The sequence below is a fragment of the Martes martes genome, assembly GCF_963455335.1.
Source record: "Martes martes genome assembly, chromosome: 9".
Lineage (NCBI taxonomy): Eukaryota > Metazoa > Chordata > Mammalia > Carnivora > Mustelidae > Martes > Martes martes.
In genome coordinates, this window is record NC_137896.1 from 20,638,629 (window position 1) to 20,664,235 (window position 25,607).

General features: G+C 48.7%; 1 protein-coding gene across 1 annotated transcript in view; it reads left to right on the forward strand.

Annotated features, from left to right (window-relative positions):
- Window positions 1–25,341, forward strand: part of TTI1 (TELO2 interacting protein 1) — a 47,494-nt gene extending 22,153 nt beyond the window's left edge. The window contains exons 3-8 of the mRNA XM_080813276.1: window positions 1,458–1,667; window positions 4,996–5,144; window positions 8,982–9,122; window positions 11,078–11,282; window positions 11,561–11,648; window positions 24,030–25,341. Of these exons, the coding sequence (XP_080669402.1) occupies window positions 1,458–1,667; window positions 4,996–5,144; window positions 8,982–9,122; window positions 11,078–11,282; window positions 11,561–11,648; window positions 24,030–24,213 (977 nt within the window). The 3' untranslated portion in view covers window positions 24,214–25,341. The remainder of the gene's footprint in view (window positions 1–1,457; window positions 1,668–4,995; window positions 5,145–8,981; window positions 9,123–11,077; window positions 11,283–11,560; window positions 11,649–24,029) is intronic.
- The last annotated feature ends 266 nt before the right edge of the window (window positions 25,342–25,607 follow it).

A 25,607-nucleotide genomic window follows, 5' to 3' on the forward strand; every position in this document is an offset into this window, starting at 1 on the left:
AGTTTAATTTGCACTAAGAGTGAGGCTCAGCTGCTTTTCATATGTTTAAAAGCCATTCGTAAGCAAAGACTTCAGTGTCTGGTACTAGCCTCAATGTAGAAATCTTTGCAGTGTGTCTACTTTGATCATTGTAAATGCTAAGTCCTGATTTTAACACCTCAGGAATGCAATCCCTTGGAGTCTGCCAAGGCCCGACTTACGTGCGGGGGTGGGGCATTGAGGAAATGGCCTAAGTGGTCCCCTCCATGTAGAACCTTAGGCTCTGGAGTAAAGACTCTAACCCAGCATTCGCTCTCTCTGGTTCCCATTTGCTTGGTCCTGGCATCTCCTGTCTGCTATTGCTCTGTGCACACGCTCCTTGACAGAAATGAGATTAGCAGGGGCTAAAGGTTATCGGAGGCATTTTTCCTGCTGTCTGTAAAAGGGTGAAAATTCACACTGGGGTTTTCTGGGGTTTTGTTGTTGTTGTTTCTTTTAAGTGTTTAGAGCCTTTTTGAAATGAAGCCCTAGAGGAAACCCAGTACATAAAAAGAGTTGAAATCAGAGCTGCTGGGTTAGAGGGGAGTCAGACCCCCTGGGCCCACCCCCTTTAGCATGCTGTCTCTTGGGGCCCTCCCTGTTGCGGCCCCGAGACTTTCCTGCAGAACCCTTAGGGCTCCTCAAGGCACAGTTTGAAAACCACTGACTGGTTCAGTGATGTTTAAGCCTTATTCTGTGGTGACACATCAGAAGTATTGGCGCATCCTGAAGAAGGAAAAGCTTTGGAGAGAACATGCCCGCCTTTTTTTATCAGAAATACAGATGAGGGGCTGTGTCCATTCCAAGACTATAGAGCCAGTCTTCTGCTAATGAGGAGTGCACCCTGTACTCAGAATTCTGTTGCTTGTGTGTATTCTCTTGCATATTTTCTCATTCAGCATATATATTTGGGCACCCATTCCATGCTGGGCATGTTGGATTCCAGTGGCAATCAGTGGAGTGTAGAGTCCAGTGGGAGATGCAGACACTAAACAGTATACTCAAGATAAAGGTAATTACACATCATGATGAGTTGATATGAAAGGGGAGAAGATAGTACTCTATAAGAGAGCCTTAGGGACCTATATTGAATTGGGAAGCCAAGGGATGGCTTTCCTAGGCAAGTTCTATTGTATATTGAGACATGAAAGGTGAATTGGAATTAGCCAGATCTGACGTTGTGGGGAAAGTAGTCCAGACAGCAAGAAGAGAATATGCAAAACATTCTGGGGTCGGGAAACACCTGCCACATTGGAGGAATGGGAAGATGCTCAGTTCACGGGCAACTGGGAGGAGCTGGAACATGAGGTTGGAGAGATGGACGGAGGGACTGGATCGTGTGGGGCCACGCAGGCTGTGGCAGAGAGCTTATTCTGCTACTAGAGTACCAATGCCTATTGTCAATGACCGTGGTGATCATCATAACACTTTATTTTCAGCCCAGTGGTTCCCAGACACAGGTGATCTCGGGCAACCCCAAGAGCAGAGTGCAGGGGAGGAGGGAAGTCATTTGAGCCGAAGACGAGCGGCTCCTGAGAAAGGACTTAAGAATACCACCACAGCAGAAGACATTGAACAATTTTTGCTGAACTACCTCAAAGAAAAGGATGTGGCAGATGGAAATGTCTCAGATTTTGATAATGAAGAAGGTAACTGTTTATTTTGGCTTAGCCAGTTTTTTCTTTTTGAAGCAGATTATCATAAGAATGAGATTGCATTACAAAACGTTTGGAAATCAGAAAAGTCCTAACCCCACCATGCTCAGTGGAAGCACCCTCATTTTTTGTGCCATCTTATCCCATTCTTTTTTGTTGCAGACCTATTGCTATATGGTTCCAGCTACAGTTTAAATGCATTATACCCTTTTTGCACTTAGTTATATAATCAGCAACTCTCCCACGTTGCTATAGAGTTTTCATAATTAATGTTTTAATAGCTGCTACTAAGTACCCATTCCCCTGTGGGAAGTTCGAGTTGCTTCTAGCTTTTCACTCTAATAAACAGTGCGGCAGTGGATGATTCTGTGCACATGACATTTTCCCTTTTTTTTTTTTTTTTTTTGCATATTTCTTTATAAATCCCAGAAGTGGGATTTCTGGGTCAAGGATATGAGCATTATTTTATGCTTGCCAAATTGCCTTCCAGAAAGGTTGTGTCAATTTATACCTTCCCTCAGCAGCGTGGGATTAACACCGGTGGTACCACAGCCTTGCCAACGTTGGCCATTATGACTTTCACTTCTTGCTGAAAATAGATGAAAAATGGTTCTCAATATTTGGCTTTGCATTTTTTTCGATTACAGGCAAGGTCAAACGTTTTCCTATATGTTCCTTTCCTGATTTTTTTCTCGTGCTCGTTGTCTGTTTATATGCTTTGTCCATTTATTTATTGGTGGGAGGAGATTTCAATGTTTTTCTTCCCTATTTATATGATAAAGGAGAAGGGAGTTCAGGCTAGTTGAAGCTCCGGCCTGTTGTTTTATTCACAAGCTCAATCTGGAGCTTCAGGTCACGGAAGGATTAATAAATTGTTAGAATCTCCTCTGCAAATATAAAATGCCAAGTCATAATGAGCTTGGTGGTCTCAGAACTATCCTAAATCGAACTGAGTCCCAAATTAGTTTGTTAGGTTGGAATTGAGCAGGATTCTTTCTCTTTTTTGGTGGTCTCCACTCCGAGACTCTGGTGAACTGAAACCAGTACTTCCAGGATAATAGGAAATAGTCTGTTCGATGCATCTAACTACTGCCAGTTCCTTTAGTGTGTCAGGGAATTATCACAGGGGCCGGGGAATGATTTATGCGGAACGGAGTCATTGCCCTCCCCGAGGACAGTTTTCTGATCAGAAGTCTATTACGAGGCCTTTTCTTCTCAGTTTTATTTCTTAAGGCAATCCAATCTTTCTTTTCCTGACCTGCACCCCACACCAAAACCCAGAAACTCAGAGGGTGGGGAGGCATCATGATCCCTCGTAATCCGGATTTGCCATTCTTGTTTGAAATTCTAGTATTGTCTGTGAATCCATTCTTTCACGATTAGGATCTTCTGGTTCTAGTTGATGTTGGCTAGGAGCAGACTGAATGAATCAACCTTTCTCCCAGTAACGGAAAAATCCACATCCCTCAAATAACATTGTGCAATAGGTGAATTTCAAACAACAAATCCTCCTCTGGGAAGAAAAGCACAGCCTTATCATTCTTATAATTATCATTCATCAAGTTCACACCACAGACTTGGCATTATAAAGAATGTTTGGCTTGATGTTGGTTTGACATGTGTTTTTTGTTTTAGCCACAATGAAAGCACCTCGTGTATCTGAGGTCCCTTTCTCCAAGAAATCCAAGCATTCTACAAATGCATTTTCATTTATCTTTTCAGCATCTGGTAGAGACAGGTGTGGCCTCTGCTATAAGATTCTGTTTTTTCCAGCAGAGGAAACAGAAATGGAAACAAGTGAAGGGAACAACATTCAGCTCAGTGGAAATGAGCACAGCTAGTAATGGGGGCTTGGTGGAGGGGCTACAGAGCTGGGGGCTGTATGTACATAGAGGAAAATTTTCCAGGATAGGGATTTTGGCCTGGATTTCATGCAATTCTCAGGTCTTTTCATTTACAAACTTGGGCCTATCGTGTGCAACACAGCACTCTAGGCAGTGAAAGAATGCTGATAGCTGGTGGCATTCATCTTACTTAACTCTCAAGCAAATGATGTGTGCATGATTTATACCTTTTTTCCAAATGAAGTAATGTAGGATGAGAAGGTTGCTAATAGGTGTACAGTCAGGACTTGAACTGACCTCCTTTGACCAAACCCCCTCCCTGGGTATTGTATCAGGCTGCCTTGCTGGGATCTCATGCAGACATCAGTAAGGCCTGATCTTGGCCATCGAAAGATCCTACAGGCTGGTGGAGGAGACAAACGAGCCTCTTAGTCAAAGAATGAACCAAGAAGAAAGAAAGGGTAAAGGTCAGAGCAGAGGCCAGCTGGGGAGCTGCCAGTCTTGGGGATCCAAATTAAAATGTTGCCCTCTTACATTTTTATTTGAAATATTTATTAATGGAAATTTAGAAAAGACAGAAGGTATAGGAAGAAAATCAAAATCCTATATGATCTCATGACCCCATCTCTGTTAGTATTTCACGGTCCTTCCTGCTATGCGAGAAATTTACATAATAATGTTCCACCTGTGTATGCAATTGTATATACTGCTTTTCTCTTTTCAACATAATATTCTTTCATAAACATTTTCCCTTGTTGTTAAAGCCCTCAGTAAACACAAATTTGGGGGCCCCCATGATACATCCTTGTATGGACATAGCATGGCTTATGTAATTATTCCCCCTCAAGTGGCAGTGGAGGGGTTCTCCCCACCCCCACCCCCAGTTTAGCTGTTATATAGTTAATGCTCTGGTGAATATCCTTTTTTTTTTTTAAGATTTTATTTATTTATTTGACAGAGAGAGAGAGATCACAAGTAGGCAGAGAGGCAGACAGACAGAGAGGAGGAAGCAGGCTCCCCGCTGAGCAGAGAGCCCGATGTGGGGCTTGATCCCAGGACCCTGGGACCATGACCTGAGCCAGAGGCAGAGGCTTTAACCCACTGAGCCACCCAGACGCCACTCTGGTGAATATCTTGACTGATAGCTTAACCCCAATTTTTTTTTTAAATATTTTATTTATTTATTTGATAGAGATCTCAAGTAAGCAGAGAGGAAGGCAGAGAGAGAGGGAGAAGCAGACTCCCTGCTGAGCAGAGAGCCCGATTCGGGGTTCCATCCCAGAACCCTAGGATCATGACCTGAGCCGAAGGCAGAGGCTTTAACCCACTGAGCCACCCAGGCGCTCTTACCCAAATTTTATATGGTTTCCTTAGGATCAGTTCCTTGTAAATGCCATTCCTGCATCTGAGGTTGGGAGAACACATCGAAGTGGGGCATCTCTCATAAAACACTGTCCCCAGTTATGCTTTTTTTCCAGAGGAGCAGTCAGAGCCTCCGAAGGTAGACGAGAGTGACACTTGTCCCGATGTGGAGCCCCCACTGCCAGTGCAGATCCAGATAGCCAAAGATGTGATGGAGCGCTGCATCCACCTCCTGTCTGATAAGAACCTGACGATCCGTTTGAAGGTCAGTGTGCAGCCCTCTCCCCGCATTTGCACGGCAGCGGGACCCCAGGTCACTCTGGCTGCCAGGGACGGCATGGATGAGCAAGAGGCTGCCCTTATCTCCCCGTCCATGTGTGGTGGCCAAAGGAAGGTATAGGGAAGAATTTATCTGTGGGATGACAGCCTTACGGCCTTCTGTATCAGCTCAGATGCCAAAAGAGAGCCAAGTCCCCTTTGTGGAACTAAAAAAACAAAGTTTTGGACATCCGTTGACTCTCCAAGGGAAAGACGGTCCTATGCTTTGGAAAGGATATCATTTTCTAAAGTGACTTCGTGTGGGAGGCGGGTTTTAATCCTTGGAAGCAGTCATTCTTCCACGCCTGACTCTGTCTGTTTCCATGTTCATCCCCGGAAAAACACCCACATTTCTTTTTTTTTTAATTTTTTTTTTAATAAACATATAATGTATTTTTATCCCCAGGGGTACAGGTCTGTGAATTGCCAGGTTTATACACTTCACAGCACTCACCATAGCACATACCCTCCCCAATGTCCATAACCTCACCCCCCTCTCCCAACCCCCTCCCCCCAGCAACCCTCAGTTTGTTTTGTGAGATTCAGAGTCACTTATGGTTTGTCTCCCTCCTGATCCCATCTTGTTTCATTTCTTCTTCTCCTACCCCCCTAACCCCCCATGTTGCATCTCCACTTCCTCATATCAGGGAGATCATATGATAGTTGTCTTTCTCCGATTGACTTATTTCACTAAGCATGATACCCTCTAGTTCCATCCACATCGTCGCAAATGGCAAGATTTCATTTCCCTTGATGGCTGCATAGTATTCCATTGTATATATATACCACATCTTCTTTATCCATTCATCTGTTGATGGACATCTAGGTTCTTTCCATAGTTTAGCTATTGTAGACATTGCTGCTATAAACATTCGGGTGCACGTGCCCCTTCGGATCACTACGTTTGTATCCTTAGGGTAAATACCCAGTAGTGCAATTGCTGGGTCATAGGGTAGTTCTATTTTCAACTTTTTGAGGAACCTCCATGCTGTTTTCCAGAGTGGTTGCACCAGCTTGCATTCCCACCGACAGTGTAGAAGGGTTCCCCTTTCTCCCCATCCTCGCCAGCATCTGTCATTTCCTGACTTGTTAATTTTAGCCATTCTGACTGGTGTGAGGTGATATCTCATTGTGGTTTTGATTTGTATTTCCCTGATGCCGAGTGATGTGGAGCACTTTTTCATGTGTCTGTTGGCCATCTGGATGTCTTCTTTGCAGAAATGTCTATTCATGTCTTCCTCCCATTTCTTGATTGGATTATTTGTTCTTTGGGTGTTGAGTTTGCTAAGTTCTTTATAGACATATCTGATATGTCGTTTGCAAATATCTTCTCCCATTCTGTCAGTTGTCTTTTGGTTTTGTTAACTGTTTCCTTTGCTGTGCAAAAGCTTTTGATCTTGATGAAATCCCAATAGTTCATTTTTGCCCTTGCTTCCCTTGCCTTTGGCGATGTTCCTAGGAAGACGTTTCTGTGGCTGAGGTCGAAGAGGTTGCTGCCTGTGTTCTCCTCAAGGATTTTGATGGATTCCTTTCTCACATTGAGGTCCTTCATCCATTTTGAGTCTATTTTCATGTGTAACACCCACATTTCTTAATTGTACTTCCTCGTTTGCCGGCAGTTTCCCAAGGAGCATCCCCATCAGCAAGAACTTAAATGATGCAGTAGTGAAACTGGACAGTGGGGCGACTGGGTATGGGGACAGGCCTTTCAGAATCACCTGGGAGAAGCTCTCACAGGGAGGTGCCTGGTCCTTCCCACCCCCAAGCAGATGTGAGAAACACAGCTACTTCGGTGAGTTACTGTTAGCAATGAGAGCACGCTGCCCTGCTCGAGGTGTTGGGCTAAGAAACCCCACTCCAGGATCATCTCAGATCCCAGGGTCTGTGCTTTGTGGAACTCACTTCATTTCCCCAGAGGAGCTTAGCATTCATCTCTTGTTCCATTTAGCAAGTACTGTTTGAGTGCCAGCTGTATGCAAGGCTTGATGGTAGGTGTCTGGACAATACATTAGCCCAAGTGTCTTTCCTTTCATGGAGGTTTTGTAGCAGCCGTGTCCACACTGTGTTATTGAGATCACCGGCGTTGGAGTCAGACCTGCGTATCTGAGTTCACATCCTGGCTCTGTCTCTGTGACCTTGAGCAAGTACTTCACCTGTTTAAGCCTCTGCTTCTTCTGTAAAATGGGTGTGATGGGACCTGCCTCGCTGGGTTGTTGATCATAAATACGAAGCACTGAGTCTCGGCTACGGCCGAGTGTGTGTTGCGCACAGCTGCGGGTCAGGCAGAGGCCGTACAGACTAAAGTGAAGCAGGCGTCCCTGTCCTCATGGAACTTCCTGTCTCTCGTGGGGAAATACACAAATACACACCTAGAAGGTGAAGAAATGTCTGCGGAGAATAAGCAGGTTCTGTGATAGAAAATAGTAAACCCCCATCAGTGAATGTGCATTAGGAGCCTACTCTGTACCGAACCCTGTTGCAGAAGACAGAGCTTCTGCCCCGGCTTCGGCCAGGTCATTGGGGAAGGCCTCTCCCGAGGTGGAGATATTTGAGCCAAGACTTAAAGGCTGAGAAGGAGCCAGCCATGAGATGGGGCAAAGGCAAGGAGCTGAGCATTTTAGGCAGAAGGAGGAAATGTCTGTCTTGGAATCAGGAGTGTCTGACGTAACTTGCTCAGTTAGTGACAGAACTCACGCGAAGCCCACGGTAGCAGCACCCTTTCCACTGGGCTGCCTTGCTGTGTGGTACACGCCCAGGCTTCTCTTCCTGCCCTGCTTGCCTCTTTCCCCTCATGTGCAGGCTCTCTTTTGTTCTTTGTTGCTGTTCCGGCCTCAGTGTGACCAGCATGTAGCCGACATCCAGCGGGGTTTACTGCTCTGTTAGCAGACCTCAGTCTCTCCGACTCAGCCATGCACCCTCCCCTGCTCTGTGAAGGCCAGCCCATCTCTGGGAGGAAAGGCCACACTGGTCATCATCATGACCCCTGCTGAGGATACTGAGACAGGCCAGTAGTCTCTCTCTGAACTGCAGATTAGGACACATATTCTCAGGGAGGGTAAACAATCCAGTTTACATCTAGGCCACCCCGAACCTTTCTTCTGAGGTGGACCTACACCTCGGCTGCCTACTTGGCTTCTCCATGTAGAAGAAAGGGAACATGACCTCACCCAGCCTCTCAGCCTCTCAGCATCCTCCCCCTCCCTGCTCCTATCTCAGCCAGCGGCGCCTGCATCTGTTCAGTCGCTAAGCCTGACTCCAGGCAGTCCCTGTCAACACCTCTCTTTATTGCCCCGATATCGGGTGCCATCAGTGTCTACACAGCTCGTATACACGTTCAGTATACACACACCTCCAGGACAGACCTCAGACCCCTTCATGCTGCCACCACCCCGTGGCCACATTCCTGTCTTCTCCTGCGGGCATGTGCCTGCTTCCTGAGGGGCCCCCTGGCATCTCTCTCCTGCCGTGGGCCCCTCCCCCGCTCAGCAGCCAGAATGACCTTTTTCAAACATGAATTGTATCATGGCACTTTGCTACTTCACCCATTCTGATGGCTCCCCACTGCACTTAGTACGAACTAAAAAATTCTAACGTGATACCTTCACGGTTGGGCCCCTCTTACTCCTCCTGTGTCACGCTGCCCATGGCCCTGCCTTAGTGCCGTGAGCCCTGCTCTGGGTCTTCCTTGCTGCCATCTCCACCTCTAGGAACTTCCAGGAACGCTCTTCCACGCTTCCCATGACGAACTCCTGCCCTGCTGAAATCACATCCTCTCTTCTTTCAGGTCTTGGATGTGTTGGATTTGTGTGTGGTTGTGCTGCAGTCCCACAAGAACCAGCTCCTTCCCTTGGCTCATCGGGCCTGGCCCTCACTTGTGCGCCGACTCACCAGTGACGACCCCCTGGTGGTGCTCAGAGCCTTCAAGGTACCGTGCTGATGTCCCACTGAGGTCAGCCGGGCGGGTGGGGGCCGCCGGCACAGAGCGCGGCCGCGTCTTTGGGGATCCCCACTCGTTTTAACTGGTCCTCAAAGAAAGCAGAGCAAAATAAGAAAGGCACAAAGAAGAAAGTAAAAGTCAGTCCCCTCTTGAGTTAGGAGCAGAAGGAACTAGCAGATGAAAAGGACTGCCAGTATTTACCGAGCACCGTGTGTGGTTGGCACTGCCTCCCACGAGAATGCATCTCCTCACAACAGCTTTCCAAGGTAGCTTCTGTTCTCCTCCTTTTTTGACAGAGGAGAAGTAAGCTCAGAGAAATTCAGGGATTTTCTCAGCATCACACAGCGGGTAAGTGATAGAACCCAAATCTGTGTTTGTGCCCAGGTTCTTTGCACTGCACAGGAGTCAAGATGAAGGGGCCTGGGTTCTAGCAGTGAGCATCTTCTGCCCATCCAGGTGACTCTGGGCAAAGCCCATGCCCACCCATTTTCAAGTTGGCCTTAGGAGCCTGTGTTCCACCTTCCTCATAGTATTGTTGTCAAGGCTAAGATGGGACTATTTGGTGAAACGCTTTGAAAAGTTAAAAGCCATATATATGTGTATGTCAGGTTTCATTCTCCCCGACTTAGTTTGGCTTATATCAGCAGCTGTATTTTGGCTTATTTATTTATATTCTTCCTTATTCTGAAAAGCACTTAAGGCAACCTACAGAGATATATTTCCCAGGGCAAGCTAACATAAATTAGGAGTAGGCGAGCAAGATGAAGCAAAGCAAAAAGATGTGTAGGGACATAAAATGAAACCAGGAATGCAACCAGTACACTTGGCAAAAGTATCTTGGTTTTCTGTAAGATTCTTCAGCATATACTGGACCAAAATAGGAGCTTATGTTTAAAACATATAAAATTGTTAATATTTTTTTCTAAAACAAAATATACAAAACCATACACATACACGCACATGCACACACACAGGGGAGGAGGGAGACTTAGGAAGAAAGAGGGGGGTCTTGCCAAATCTTATTCAGATATGCTGCCTTCCTTTATGGAAATTAATAGGTAATCTGAAATGACAGCAGGCGTAGAAAAAGGGAGAAATAGAAACATGTTTGCACTGTAACTGAAGCCGCTTTTCCACCCTCAGACACGCTGGTGACATCCGAGGCCTGGAGGGCTTTGTGCAGGCCAGCTGAGGGCCCTGTGGAAAGGACCTTATTCTCTGCAAAGTCGGCAAACACTCTCCATGCTGGTTATGCCTTGCTTACCAATTTTTAAAGAAATTCCTATTATCCTGTATATTCAGCCTTGTGCAACGGGGCAAAACATTTCAATATGTTCTGCTAGAGAAAGTTTAAAACAAGACGTGTAAAGAAACCGCCCGTGGTGGAAGATGGGATGAGGGTGATCGTACATGGGAGATGGTGCGGTGGGACAGGCAGGGCTCTGCCGGGGCCCTGACCACCGGGCCCGTGCCCAGACCCAGTCAAGGGACCACGGCCAGCCACTTGCCCGCCCAGGGCCTCCGTGCAGCAGCCGCTGGGCCTCACTGTGTTTGTTCAGCTAGCTGGAGTTCAAAGCACAAGCCTTCTCTCGTGGGATGTTAGGAAGAGTCAAGAGATGATCTATGTGAACTGCTTTAAGCTCTTTTTTTTTTTTTTTAACCAAAAAAGGGAGGAAAATCAAGGTATTAATCATATTATTCATCCAACCCTAGATTCCTTTGAATTATTCCCCGTGTAATCTGTATTTATGGATAGAAGCAGCCATGCCTTGGGAGCAGAGACCTCCGAATTCATAACTGTCAGAATCACAAACCATGGGCAAGGAATTAACAGCAGTAATTCTATTTTTTTTTCCCCCAAGAAGAAATTGAATTACCACACATTCCTTAGCTCTGTGCTGCCTGGCAATGTGCAGTCACCAGAGCCGGGGCTGTTTCTGCAGGTCTTGCGTACCCTGGGAGGCAAGTGTGGCGACTTTCTGAGGAGCCGATTCTGCAAAGACATCCTGCCCCAGCTGGCTGGCTCCTTAGTCACCCAGGCTCCCGTCAGCGCCCGGGCCGGACCAGTGTACACGCACACGCTGGCCTTCAAGCTACAGCTGGCCGTTCTGCAGGGCCTGGGCCCCCTCTGCGAGAGACTGGACCTTGGTAGGTACCGGCCACCCTCCCCTGGGGACATGCAGCCTGCGTGCGATCTGGCCAGCACCCGGCACCCAGTCGTGCTCCCTCCTTTCCCTTCATGGGTACCTCCTTCAGTTTTACTTCGCCCTCGTTTTCCCACCTATCTTGATGTGCTTTTCTGACTCGCGGGATGGAGTCGAGAGCCCAAGGCCTCTCGACTCGCTGTTCCAGGTCCAGCAGACAGCAGTCGTTCTGCTTGTCCCAGCTGAAGTCTGAGCCCCGATGCTTGTTTCTCCCCTCCGCAGGTGAGGGTGACCTGAATAAAGTGGCTGATGCCTGCTTGATTTACCTCAGCGCCAAACAGCCCGTGAAATTACAAGAGGCTGCCAGGAGGTACGTCTGCTTGATCACCCGCATCTCTTTACGTTTGCTCTAAATTATAGATGATTTGCTAATGGCGAGCAGAGTCAAGGCATCTCCGCTCTTTTCTCTTCTCACTCTTCTTGCCGGGTTAAGATGGTTTCTTTAACTGGGCCAGCTCTAGAGATGGTGTTTTTACTAGATGCGTTTCTCTTTGCAAGTAACCTTTTCCTCTGCTGCAGTGTCAGCAGCAATTCCAAAGGGGCAAAAAGCAGAAAGATGGTGTGCAAACAGGACAAAGCAGTTCTCCTGGGAGGAGAGAGATCTAGTTCTAGGCCCTATTCTAGTGACTGAGTGACCCTGGCACCTGTCTGGACCGCGGCTCCTTCTTCTGCAAAGCATAAGCATTGGGTTACTGATCGGGCACACCTTGACTCCTCAGAGCGTCTCAGTGGACGTCAGGTGTTCTGAACCCCCACACATTGTACACAAAATGGGGCGTGTACAAGCAGACCCTTAAACATTCCTTTCTCTGGATCGAGTCCGTGGCCTTCATCTGATGGTAGTAGGCATCTGTGAACTGAGGGACATAAAGAATCGCTAGACCAATGGTCTAAAGGGCCTTTTCTAACTCTGAAATGAGGTGATTGTGATTTCCAAGAGTTTTACTTATTCTCAAGTAGCTGTGCCACCGCTAATGGGAGAAGCTATGTCTGGGTCCTTGAGCCCCAGAGGATTTTTCTCAAAAGCTAAAATTCTGAGTACAGCAGCATTCCCCAGACTTGAGACCAAAAATGCACTGGGCCCCCTTGCATCCAGCTGGATGGAGAGCTGGAGTGGGGGGCCAGAGTGGTCCTGCCATCCCCCGGTGTCTGCTACTGGAACAGAAGTTAGCTTCCCTGGCCTGGCCCTGTGTACTCCCCTGGGGGCTGTAGCTCCCGTGTCCGAGGGCAAATCAACAATCCCTCTCACCTCTCAGGCTTCTAGAAATGAGTCCCCGACCTTCCGTGGTGGGGTAGGAGTCCTCCTGTTCCCTGAAGGCCAGAAGGCCTCTCAGACTATGAAACGAGGAAGCTGCTTGCTCCCTTGCAAACCTTGCACTCCCTGGGAGTGATGGAAATATCCTTTTGGATTGATTTATTGTCCTTTGCAATTTTTTGCTCTTGATTTCCCCAGTTCCCTTTTTTCTTTCTGTCACTTTCCCGTCACTTCCCCTAGGCCCAGAATCAGTCATGGTTTCTTGAGCACAGGGGCGCATCCCAACCAGCTTCTTACCCTCGGACATTCTTGTTCCTTCAAGAACCAACTTAGGGTGAAAATAGCCCTCCCCCTCCGGGTGGTGTTCCTGAAGCTGCTCTCACACTGATTTCAGGTACAACTCAAGAAGGTAATGAATTCATCTTGAAGTAAATTCTCTGTGTGCCTGTTAACAACCAAGAGTCACAAACATCTGACTTTCCCATTCTCTGTCCCATTCAACTTTTCCTCCAGCCACCCCATACCCGTCCTTCCAGTTTAGACCCATCAAACAAGCTAATATTCACCATTCATTATCTTTTCATTTCTAATTTTCTTTTGTGCCGCTAAAAGCAATTAAACCTGGAATTGGACCTTGCTGAGTCTCGAGTTGGTATTCAGGGTGCCTCTGGAGGAGGAAAATGCAGCCAGACCACTTGACTGCTGCGCCTTTGTTTGCTCTAGCGCATTCCATTCGGGGTTGAGTCAGATGACCTCCCTCTTGCCAGGCTGGGAGGGGAGGAAGTGCAAGGTTGATTGGTTCACAAACACATCATCTGCAAACTTATTTTGAAGCTAAGGGGAAAAAACCAGCGTTGTCCTTGATCAGGAGCTGATTTGGCATCTTGATTCAGAAATTAATAAGCTCGGTAAATAGGAGAAGAATCCTGAGACAATGGGAAACCTGGTCTCTGTGTGAGCCTCGTTACTGAAGGAAGGGAGGGCGCGGGGCGGGGGGGCCCCCCGGGGTGGGTTTGGTACGGAAACACTCCGTGCCTGCCTCCGTGCCTGTCTCCGTGCCTGCCGGTGATGTGGCCTATGGCTCCCTCATCACCAGGTCCCCTGGCTCAGGGACGCTTTCATCTTTCCCTCACATCCCACATCCATTCCAGAAGGGAAGCCTGTCTACCTGACTTACAGACTCTCTCTTCAGACTATCCGCATCTCCTCCCTGGCCCCCTCCCCCCGACTCCTGCCCCTGTGTATCCCCCATGCAGCAGGCACTGACACCTGCCACACACTCATGGGAGAAGGGAAGGCTGTTGTGTTTGTTGCCAGGGCCCGAGAGGGAGCCCTGTGGCTTAGCGTTTGGCCTCTGGCCTCAGCTAAGTGTTCAAAAGAACCAGTGAGAGCCAGAGCCGTCCACAGATGCCCCGGCTTCCTCGGAGCTAGTGAGTTGCCGTTACCGGGTGGATGTCTTCTCCGTGTGACAGGGCTGGCCAGGGAGGGCCAGTGGCTGCTCTGAAAGGAGATTGGGGAGCAGCCATGTGAGGGGTGGACAAAGTTTCCTCCCATCGTACCCTTCTAGGTTCTTTGGCAGACGGATTAACAGGAGGAAAACACATTTTTTATTTCATACCTGAAGGCACCTTATAAAAACATGAGACCCAAAGTCAAGTGGGGCAATTGAGGCTTTTTTGCCACCCTGAGCTGAGGAATGGCCTAGGGGCCTGGGGCTTCAAGAGGGTGATTCACAGGACCTAAGAAGAGCAGGTGTTTGGTGATTAGAGGCTGGCCTGGCCATCCACATAGGTTAATCAGATGAAAAGTTATCTCTGGTAATAGCTCGCTTTCTGGGCGAGGCCCTCTATTCAAATTCTTCCAGGCAGTTAAAGGAGAAGTAAGAGGTTTTTCTTGAATCTGCTGGGTCTTGATTGCCTCCAGCTCAATTCAGTCCACACGCCAAAGTGGCACTTTTGGGGGCAGCCTACTCTGATCCCCTTCACCTGTCTGTGGGTCCAGCGAGTGGGGGCTGGAGCCTCCGAGGGTCAGCTTCCCTGGCTAGGGCACAGAGACACTCAGCAGCTCCCTGAAAGTTCCTCTTTGTGTGCATTACCATTGGCTTTTTCCTCCCTCCTGTTTGCTTCTCCTGGCTCCAAAGAATGACCAAGCCTGTGTTTGCTTTTTTAATTTGTCATATTAAATAGAGCCTTTGTGGCAGGCTTTTACATCCAGGCTGTAAACTCTAGAAATGGAAATTGATCAGGGGGTGGTTGATATAACCAAGGCTGTAAATGCTAAGAACAGAAATGCCATTCCAGTTTAATGCTTTTATCTAGCGAATGTGCCTTGTAAGGAGGGGCATAAATCTTGCAACTTGGGGGAGGGGTGGGGGGGTAGGGGTAGGGTAGAACCTCACCATATGTTACCACTAGGTGTCACTGTTAACTGGCTATGCAAGAAAAATACCAGCTCCCCCAAAGTCCATCTAGTTAAATAACTTTAATGGATAACAAATGAGAAAATCCAATTTGGCATGTGGGAGGAGGGGTCAGCGTACCACACGCTGTAAACCAGGCTGGGTCCCTGAGGGTAAGCATTAGCTTACAAAGAACAGGTCAGCCACGCCCCCACCTCAACCATGGCAGAGGCCCACTCAACTGATTGAAATTCCCCAGTAGCCCTGGACGCCTCCAAGATCTCTCCCAGCATGCAGTGGGCCTCCACACTTCTGTGCCTTTCTGACCATGGAGCTCTTCCTTCTCACACATGAAAGGAATCTGAGATGAGAGCACATACCCCAAATTTCTGTGTTTTTCCTTAAAGCCAGTAAATGCTGTCAGCTTGATTCAACTCAACTCCGTTGAAACCACGCTCCTTGGGCCTATCTCTGAGCGGTGTCTGAGGCTCCCTGTCTTTTGCAGGGAGGTCTTAAATCATCCAATAAGCCTTCCATCCTGGGGCTAAAGGGAACAGACGAGGCAATACCTCTTTTGAAGAGACCAAGTCCATGCTCCACCGGTCTCATGATGGAAGAACAATGCTTTCAGGCCCCTTGGTCTCCACCCCCAGGCCTGCCACCACCTGCCAACCCCAGGACCCAGGTGGGGATGCAGGGTACCAGCAGGTAGTGACTGGCCGGTGCCCTTTGGGGTTGTGCGGCAGCTGATTGCTGCAGTCCTCGGCATGGTGGTGGCCGGGGAGGGCATGCTGTGGCCAGGTTCTGCTGCCTAGCCATTGTATACAAGGACAGAGGGCACCAGCCGTGGAGGTGGACAGACCTAGGTTCAGACCTTACTGGCTCTGGGACTTGGAGCAAATGACTTCATTTCCTTATGTCTCGTTTCCCTGCTCTGTAAACTAAGGGTGGTGGGAATGAATTGCATTTCTCTGTGAGGGAGGCCAGTCCGCAGGTCCGTTCATTCTCCTGGCCAGCCGAGGAGCTGCGGCCTGCCAGGCACTGTTGTAGGCACTGAAATGAGAGGAGAGCAAGAGAGAGGAGGCATCTGCCCTCACCGGGCTTGCACTCTGGAGGTGTATTTGTGTGTGTGTGCACGCCCCGGTGAGGGATATATATAAACGTGGTAAATAGGAGATACAGTGTGTACACATCCTCTGAACATCTGGGCACTTGGGTGTGGTGTGTCCTACTGTGAGTCTGCCTCATCTTCACCGAACTCCGAAGAGAGTTTTTTTTACCGCGGAACGATCTTTTCATGTTAATTGTGCCATCTCCCCCTACCACCCTCTGTGTGAGAAGTCAGGCCCAGGTTTCAAGGTTCACTTACTGGCTGACTGCCCCGCTTTCTTTCTAGCAGTAGGATCCCAGCCCATCAAAGAACCAGCTGGTGCCTTCAAACCCTGGACGAACACGCGCTGGCACGGGCTTGTTCATTTCATCCCCGTCAGAGCCCGGCTCCCCTCTTTACCCACACGTGGGCCTATTATATTTGAACAGATCAGGAGCCACAGAGGTGATCCGTTAGTTCAGCTGAGCTTGAAATTAGTAGCTCATCCCCTCACATGTTGTGGGCAGTTTGTTTGAGCTTGGGCTGCAAAGCTGTTTCCCCCTCAGATCACATCCAGCATGGAAACGAAGGCGCGCCTAATATTTTTCCTTTGACATTTGATTAATAGTTGACAAATCCAGACCCAAGTAGTTAGCTCTCCTATTATCCATCTTTTGACAGGCATTGCTGCTTTTCTTTTCCAGGCTCATTGTTCTAAAAATACACTCAGATCTGAAGCTGTTCACCGTGCATATATAGGCATGATTTCCTGGTGTCAAAGATAAGAGACATCTGCCGTGCAGATTATAAACAAAGTGCGTTGCTGGGTTTCAGATCTGAAGGCAGGGACCTCCGTGCTACTTAAGCCAAATGCTCCCTGTCCTTCCCCTGCTTCCTTGGCGCTGTCTTGTGATTGATAATTTGCCGGGGTATAGCATTTTACCACCCAGTGGAAAGGCAGGTGTGGGGCGTGCCTGCGTGTCTGCACACCACACTGGGCTGGGAAGCAGGATGCACTTGATGCTTCAGGGGGCAGGACCACCTGCACAAAGTGGATTTCACATGTCAAAAGCCTTGGCAGACCACAGGGTACCTGTTTCATCACTTTGCAGGGTCCGTGGTCTGTCCTGAGCACCTAAGAGGCCGGCGTCAATGTCATGATCTCAGTACCGAGTAAGGCAGCCAGGAAAATGGCCTTGATTATCTTATTATATGTGTGTTTATTCACAAGGTTTTTTTTTTTTTTTTTTTAATTAAGAAGCCAAGTACTGTGTTGAGAGTTGAAAGATTGCAAAGATGACAACCAAGTTAGAGTGGGCCTCACATTTCTGCTCGGTGGTGGCATAACCCTGGGCCAACCAGCTTACTTCTCTTAAGTGTTCACTCCCTCATCTGCAAGACTAGAGTGAGCGGATCTGTTATTTTCCACCTAATCAAATTATTGCCAGGATTCGGTAAACTCATGCATATTATTCTTCAGCACAGAATGTCAGCATAGAGGAAAAAGTAAGTAGTGGTTGTTAGCATTATTACCTTCCTCCTGATTCCAAAAAAAAGTCCTAGGTCATCTTATCAGTTAAGTGTATGCAACAACAACAAAAATAACAAGAGCGGAAAAAAAACAAGGTGAAGGCAGGGTTGAGGTCACTATATAAAGTGCACACCTAGAGCTCCGCGCTCTTGCTGGAGATGGGCCTTCAGTGCGGCCCTCGTCTTCCTCACAGGCGGAGCGTCTAGTGCACACCTTCCCGGCATCCCCAAAATAAGAAAAGAGATCTTCGCAGAAGGAGGCACAGCTTTTCTTGGTTCTGAACCCTAAGAAAATTTCTTCAGGGGTCATCTTAGAACACGGGGGACTGTTGTGACTAATGTCTCTAACGTCCTTGCAGTGAATGCACAAGTACACTTCCTCGAGCGGCCGCTTCCCCGCATCCATCAGCAGAGGCTGCTGGCTTAGTGCCAAAGCGTGGGTTCCAGGAAAACAGACTGGGGGGAGGGGGACCAAATAGGTAGGTTGCTACAAAGATGTCTTTATCTTCAAGGGTATGCACCTCTGGGGCGAGAGGGTGGATGTGGAGCAGGAATCACGGCATGGGGCCTGAGCCAGCCCCCGCCCCCCGCCCCCAACCCAGTGTTCTGGTACAGGGCCTCTTTGAAATCTGCACCTACCAGCGTCCTTTCCAGGGGTGGGGACGTGGGGGATGGATCTAGGCCTGCGGGGGGCCTGGAGGCAGGAGAGGCAGCCAGATGGAAGGGGCTGCTTTTAAATCCTGCCCCAGTGGGATTTAAACCCTTCTAGGTTTTGGCTTATTTTTGAATTGTCTGTGACAGATTGGTCCTCTCAGTGCCATATCTTTTTAAATATGCACAAAGCAATGGAGTCATTCCGCTGCATTTATGATACTTTGTCTTGTGGTACTTTAGGGGTGCGATTAGCAGTGTAAGCTGCTACTGGTGTTTATGGTTTTAAATTCTGTCCCCGTTGCATTTAAATATTTTTATTATCGGTCTCTGTGTGAGTATGCGAGATGGAGCCAGATGGATAGATGGATGGTTTTGAACAGGTAAATATAGTTAAGTCTAACGAGTACATATAGCCTCAGAGGCAATTGGTAGTATTTATTTGGAAAGTAAATCGTTGCTCCGAGTCATAATCCTCCATTTCCAACATTTAGAAACAAAAAAACGACCTCCTCACAGGAGAAGATAGCTAAATTGAATAGCAAGAAAGGACAGGCTTGAAATACTGGTTAACCAATGAACCAAGACCTATTAGAGTAAATTACCAAGATAGAAACATCACCCCACTGCTCGCTGGCTGGGACACGTCGACACCCCCAAGCATCCATTTGTTTAAAAGGAAACATACAGCCTCATTTGTAGCATCGGCGCGCACCGCATCGCAGGAGAAGAGATGGCCGGAGAGGAAAAGACTGTGCAAGTTCTGCCAGGAAGGGAAGAGTAGGGAAGCCAGAATAACTTTGTGGGTGCGCCTGTTTCCCAGCAAGTGAGTCTGTTTCCCGATTGCATTTCGTCATGGCCGTGTAGAGACGGCCTGTATCGCGTTCCTAAGGCGACATCGCTGAATAACTTCTTTAGAAGCCCAAAATAAATAAATAAACAGATCACAAAGCCACAAGTCCTTTACCACTGGCACTTATGCAGACTGCTCATGAGAGCGTTTTATAAATCCAGAAAGAGACAAGGAGCAGCAGATCCCTCCAGCAAGTAATTGACAGAGAAAGAGTAGCCTGTCACCCAGGAGAGCTGGAAGCCTGCATTTCACTTACGGTTTATTTAGCCTCACTGGGCCCGGATTGGCTGGCGGTTTTCTAGAGCTGGGTTTGAGCAGATGCCGTCTAGACCGAGGTGGTGAGGACACGCTCTGGAACATCTGCATCTGCAGCAGAGCGGTTTCTTGGGGTGTTGCCACATTTCAGGGCGTGAAGGAGCTGTGCTCCAGTGCCCGTGCGTGGGGATCACTGTGGACCATTGACGCTGGAAGGAGCCTTAGAACTGGTATTTGCAGAGAAGCAACTTGCCCTGCCCCTTCCTCAGGCGTCCTTCCCCAGCTCCACCCAACATGTGCACCATGGGCCTCTCTGCTTGGTCCATTCTCCCTACCAGAGGCGGAGCCCGGAGGCCGGAGCCTTCCTCTGTCTGTCTTTGTATCCCACATACCCGGCTCAGTGCCTGGGCTGGAGCAGGTGAACCACAGGGAGGTGGGACCCAAGCCCTGCTGACCGGATTCTAGGAGCACATTTCCTTCTGCCCCACCCCACCCCACCCCCCACCGCCAGCCTTGTCACTCCGGACCGGCCACTATTGATCATGAAGGAATGAGCGGCTTCCGTTGGTTTGGTGTCTCGAGTTTATTAGGGACTTGCTGATGCCCGTCAATTGTAGATAGGGCCGGAGTGCAGGGAAATGGCTGCCTGCACGGAGCGAAATTCAATAAAACCGCATTTTAAGTGAAAAATCAGTATAAACACCAGGCTTCTTTGCCATGGAAACAGAGGTTGCTTAGAAACTGCCTAACGGCGAGTTCTAAATTTTTTAAAGTCAAGTTATCATTTAAGCTACACGGCCCTACAGGTTATTGAGAGATAATCACTCGCCTCAGGACACTCGGAGGCATGAGGCACAGCCGAGTGCCTCCCGAAACTCTGGGGACCAGATAATCTCTTGATAACTGTGCTCCCCGGAGCCACTGATTTGGGCCTGGGGGAAGGAGAGAGAAATTTTTGTTCAGGACTTAAATGGTGTACATATATATATTTTTTTAAGTGTTTCTCTTTGGTTTGAGAAAACATGGGGCCGGCCATTTGGCACGTTCAGCAACATCTCTGCCATGTCTCGTGATGTATTAGGAACATTTTCCAGGCAGTTACCCCGGTCCCTTCAAAGCGGAGGTCCTCTCTTCATCTTCTGGCTTTGGATTATGCAAAAGGGCTTTTAAGGTCTTCAGCTTTGGGCTCTTCACGTTCGGGGAACCCCCCCTCCCCAGCTCAGGGTGGGCAAGAACTGGCCGCAGGACAAAGTGGCAGCAGAGTTTGGAGCAAAACTGGGCCCCTGAGCTCTCAGACGAGACCCCCCGGGCCTCCGTTCCACTCGCGGAAGGGCTTAAAGCGAACAAGGGTTCAGGTTCAGAATGTGTCCGTGTTCAGGGTTCAGCAGGTTGCATGCCTTTTGCCAAGCCAGAGCACGGTTACACCTGCCAGCACCTGGTTGCCCAGCATGGCATCTGCTGCGAGCCTCGGGCACGCAGAGGACGAAGAATATTGCCTTTGTTTCTTCTCGAAAATAACAGGCGAAAGGAGAGCGCCATTTGCGGAGGACTGGGACCCCCACCAAGTCAGTATGAGGGAAATTGCGAGTGAAACAAAAGACAAATGTTTTGCCCTTTTCGGAGTGTCTGAAAGTTTCCGTGGTGTGGCGGCACTGCAGAGGTTGGTAGTGATAATTATTCCTTAGACACACACATACCCTCTGGAAGGACCAGTGTTTTCATTATGCACTTCAAAGTGTTTTCCTGCACCTCATCTCCTTAGAGCCTCGCCACAAACTTGTGAGGAGGGCGGGGCGGGTGTGATCCTCTTCCTTTGGAGAAAAAGGAAACAGGTTCACAGAGGCAAGATAATTTGCTCCAAGCCCCAGAGGCAGGAGAGGGAACGTGTATGGCTGCCTGCCGTTCTGGGGAGTCTGCCCCTTTAAGAGCTAAGAAAGGAGACCCAAAATAATTTTTGCAAGAGTTTGGCTCTCACTTAATACAAGAAGGTGGGCTTCGTACACACATTCTTTCTTGGCCTCCCTGTGAGCACTGTATTTGGAGCTCTCACAGGGCGGGGCGCCTGGGGGGCTCAGTTGGTTAATAGACTGCCTTCGGCTCAGGTCATGATCCTGGAGTCCCAGGATGAGTCCAGCATCCCATTCCCTGCTCAGCGGGGAGTCTGCTTCTCCCTCTGACCCTCCCTGCTCTCATGCTCTCTTTCTCCTGTCATTCTCTCTCTCTCAAATAAATAACTAAAATCTTAAAAAAAAAAAAAAAAAAAGAACTCGTTCTCGAAGGGCAAGGAGAGTGGCTTCTTCCCTTTCCCTTTTCTGCCAGCGAGTACAACATCTGCATTTAGCATGTTAAAAAGGACTCAGAGTGAACATTGCAACATGTTCTTTTGCGGAGTTAAGTCAGAGCAGAACCGTGACTGAGGTGGGCCACAGCCTCACTTCGCTGGGTGTTGCCCAGATCAAAATATTCCTTAGTGCACCAGGCTGTAGCCTGAGAAACCGTTCCAGTTCTGGAAGGGGAAAAAAAAAAAATCAAATGAAACCATTTGCATTCTAACTGTCTTTGGCACCAGGGAAAACTGTCAACTGTGTCACATGTAAATAGAAATCAGCTTCCCATTTTTGGTGTGTTTTTTTCATAATTTCCCTTGCCACTCTAATTATCAAAGATATTTTTGTTTTTAAACAAAAATTGTCGCCCACGCAGGCCCCATCTCCTTTCTGCGGCGAAGTGGAAACGATGAATTAGAATATTCTAATCACTTCTCCGGCAGCCACTGCTGAGATTATAAGCACAAGATTATCCTAAGTAAAGAAAACTTAAATTGTTTAGGCACAAACCAGGCCAGGAAAATTTTCAAAGGGCCCCCTCCCACCTGCCTCCCTTGCCTCCTTAGCAGATGTCTATTAAACCCAAGGAAGAAAGCAAAACTGGCTTCCCCCCAGGGTAAGACCCAAATCTCCGAAGGGCACAGTGTTTTCAGATTAACAAAATTAAAAACAGAATTTAGCTCCATTCAGCAAGCATTTAAATTCCCAATTGTTGTCCAGCAATATGAGAGAGGCTTCTCGGTCATCAAGAATAAAATGTGATTTAAAAAAATTAAAAAAAAAAAATAAAATGTGATTCATCAGATATGTAGCATCCACCCTCTTACTTGGTACATAGGGATCGCCTGGGCTAGACACTGTGTAGGGCTGGATCTGTGTTTCCTCATTTAAACCACAGCAAAACCGTGAATGAAGTACATCCCCTGTTTCTAGAATGAGGAGACTGAAGTCCACTCGAATCATTTCCCACAGCTACCGAGCAGTGATGGCCGAGATAACGTGAATCCTGTGGGGAGCCTGCACTAGACCGTTCTTGGAGATGAACAGTTGACCTCTCCTTTAGATCCTTTTATAGGGTGTAATTTTCCAGTCGTCTTAAGCTTTTACCATGTAGTGTCATAAATCACTTGTTAAATATAAGAACCAAGGGTGCCTGGGTGACTCAGTGAGTTAAGCATCTGCCTTCGGCTCAGGTCACGATCTCCAGGGTCTTGGGATCAAGTCCTGTGTCGGGCTACCTGCTCGGTGGGGAGACTGCTTCTCCCCCCTCCACCTCATGCTCTCTCTCTTTCTCGCTCTCAAATAAATAAATAAAATCTTTACCAAAAATATAAATAAATAAATAAAAGAACCAGTTAGGTCAGGTGTTCGTTGAGAGCTTACCGTGTGTCATCCCGGCACAGCAGCGAAGCAAAAAGGCCTGGTCACAGCCCTCGGGAGCTATTTCGTGATAAAGGGAGGTGGTCAGTAGACAGTAGGTGCTGGACAGGTATGCTGGAAGAGAGAAATAAGGGGCAGCCACCTAAGCAAAATGGTCTGGGAAGGCCAGCCTCTCTGAGCAGGTGATACGTGCCACCAGGGAGCTGCCCATCCAGGGGAGGGCCTCATCCTTCCTGGGATGGAAAAGCTGGACTCTGAAATGGGATATGAGCAGAGGAGAGGCAAGGGTGGTGACCCCAGAGTTCAGGCCAGGTTGAAGAACCTTACCCTTGCAGGGGGGGAGGGGGCGTATGGTGTCAGGTGGCCCGGGCCCTTCAGCTCTGTCCCTGTCGTGTATAGGACACCAGTGCACTGGCTCAGTCGGTTCCTGCTGCAGGAGAGTAACTGGGTCTGATCCTGGCGTGAGCATGTCCAGGCCACCAGGAACCCACGGCTCTTGGTGGCCAGAAGGGGCTGAGCTACAGAGTTCAGCCGCAAGCTAGTGGCCCGGGGATGAGGACCTGGGGACTCGGGAGTGAGGGCTTATTACCCTGTGAGCCTGGAATGAGGGGTGGGCCCTGTCAGTTTTCTTTGAAAACTCTTGCTCGACACCCCAGAACTTGACTGGTTTCTTTGCCAAGAGCTTGTTTGATGTCAGTATTGTTCTGCTTGGACTAACTTTCTCCTCGACATCAATGGATATGAAACTCTTCATATGCTGTGGGACCATCCTCATGGCCCTGTCTTAGGAACTACAGAGGGTTTGCTCTGCTGTTCGAAGGGATTTGATGTTATTATCAGGTTCTCCCCCCAAATAACCCACCAAGCAGCTTCTTCTGGAGAACAGCGGCCACTCTCCCCTCTTTCTGCTCCCTTGAGACGCCAGCCCACCCTCCCTTCTGTCTCCCCACAGGGTTTTCCTCCACCTGATGAAGGTGGACCCGGACTGCATCTGGTTTCTCCTGAACGAACTTTATTGCCCCGAGCAGCTCACACCTCCCCACCCGAGCCTCCACCCTATGCAGCTGCGGGGGACCGCCGGGCAGGGGAACCCCTACGCAGCCAATGTGCTCCACCTGCTCCAGGAGCTGCAGTGACCCCCCACGCACACCTGGGTGCGGCAGGATGGTAGCTCCGTCCTGCAGGTGGGGAAGACCCCACCCTGGCCCCAGGCGGTGGCGGAGAAGACTGCGACAGTGGATCCGACAGCCAATCGATTAATAAATTGATCGATCACACAAGTGCTTAGAAACTGGATCGAAGGAAAGTAGCTGACTGTTATTTATATTTCATACCTGGTGTTTTCAGATGACATTGCCTGGCAGCTCTAAGGGTTTAACTCCTTCCCTTATCATCTCCTCGCCCCCAGCTGCCCTACAGGCCATCCCCGCCACATACGCCTGCACAGCGAAAAGCCTAGGGGCACATGGAGGGAGGACTCTACTAGGCACCGAGTGTGTCCCCTGAGCACCCAAGGGCCACGTGGAAGTACCACGACTCAGGGGTCTTCAGAATGCAGCCCCGCGTCACAGACACGCGCACCCCCGCTCCTGGAACAATGAGCTGGAGCTGTTACCGGAAGAAACCTGTCAGTTTGGAAGAAAATGAAATAAAGGTGCTTCTTGGATGAAAACTATGATCAACAGCTCACTTTAAAGTTTGTTATTTAAATCGGGTGCTTTTTAAGAAATGCGTTTATGTTCTTGAATGGATAATAGAGAGCCATGGACTAAAATCCAAGCAGGACAAAACAGAAACGGTGAGAAGTCAGTCTCCCCACCTTGTTCCGCAGACATCTGGTTTCCCTCCCCAAAGACAACACATGACAATTTTTTGCATACCTGTTAAGTGAGAGATTGATTCGTTTTTACTTTTTATTATGGACAGTAGTACACAGCAAGCCCCCTGTACCTGTAAACCAGCACCCCAGGTACCAGCACGTGGCTTGCTTTGCTTCATTGCTGCCTCATGCGTTTACCTCCGCAGCTCACCCGTCCCCTGAGTATTTTGAAGCACATCCCAGATGTCCTAACTAAACCTTTTTTTAAAAACGTACAACCAGGGGCGCCTGGGTGGCTCAGTGGGTTAAAGCCTCTGCCTTCGGCTCGGGTCATGGTCTCAGGGTCCTGGGATCGAGCCCCACATCGGGCTCTCTGCTCAGCAGGGAGCCTGCTTCCTCCCTTCTCTCTCTGCCTGCCTCTCTGCCTACTTGTGATCTGTCTGTCAAATAAATAAATAAAATCTAAAAAAACAAAAAACAAAAAACAAAAAAACGTACAACCAGGGGCGCCTGGGTGACTCAGTGGGTTAAAGCCTCTGCCTTCGGCTCAGGTCATGATCTCGGGGTCCTGGGATGGAGCCCCGCGTCGGGCTCTCTGCTCTGCAGGGAGCCTGCTTCCCCGCCCCCCTGCCTGCGTCTCTGCCTACTTGTGATCTCTGATAAATAAATAAATAAAATCTTTTTTTTTAAAAAGTACAACCATGGGGCGCC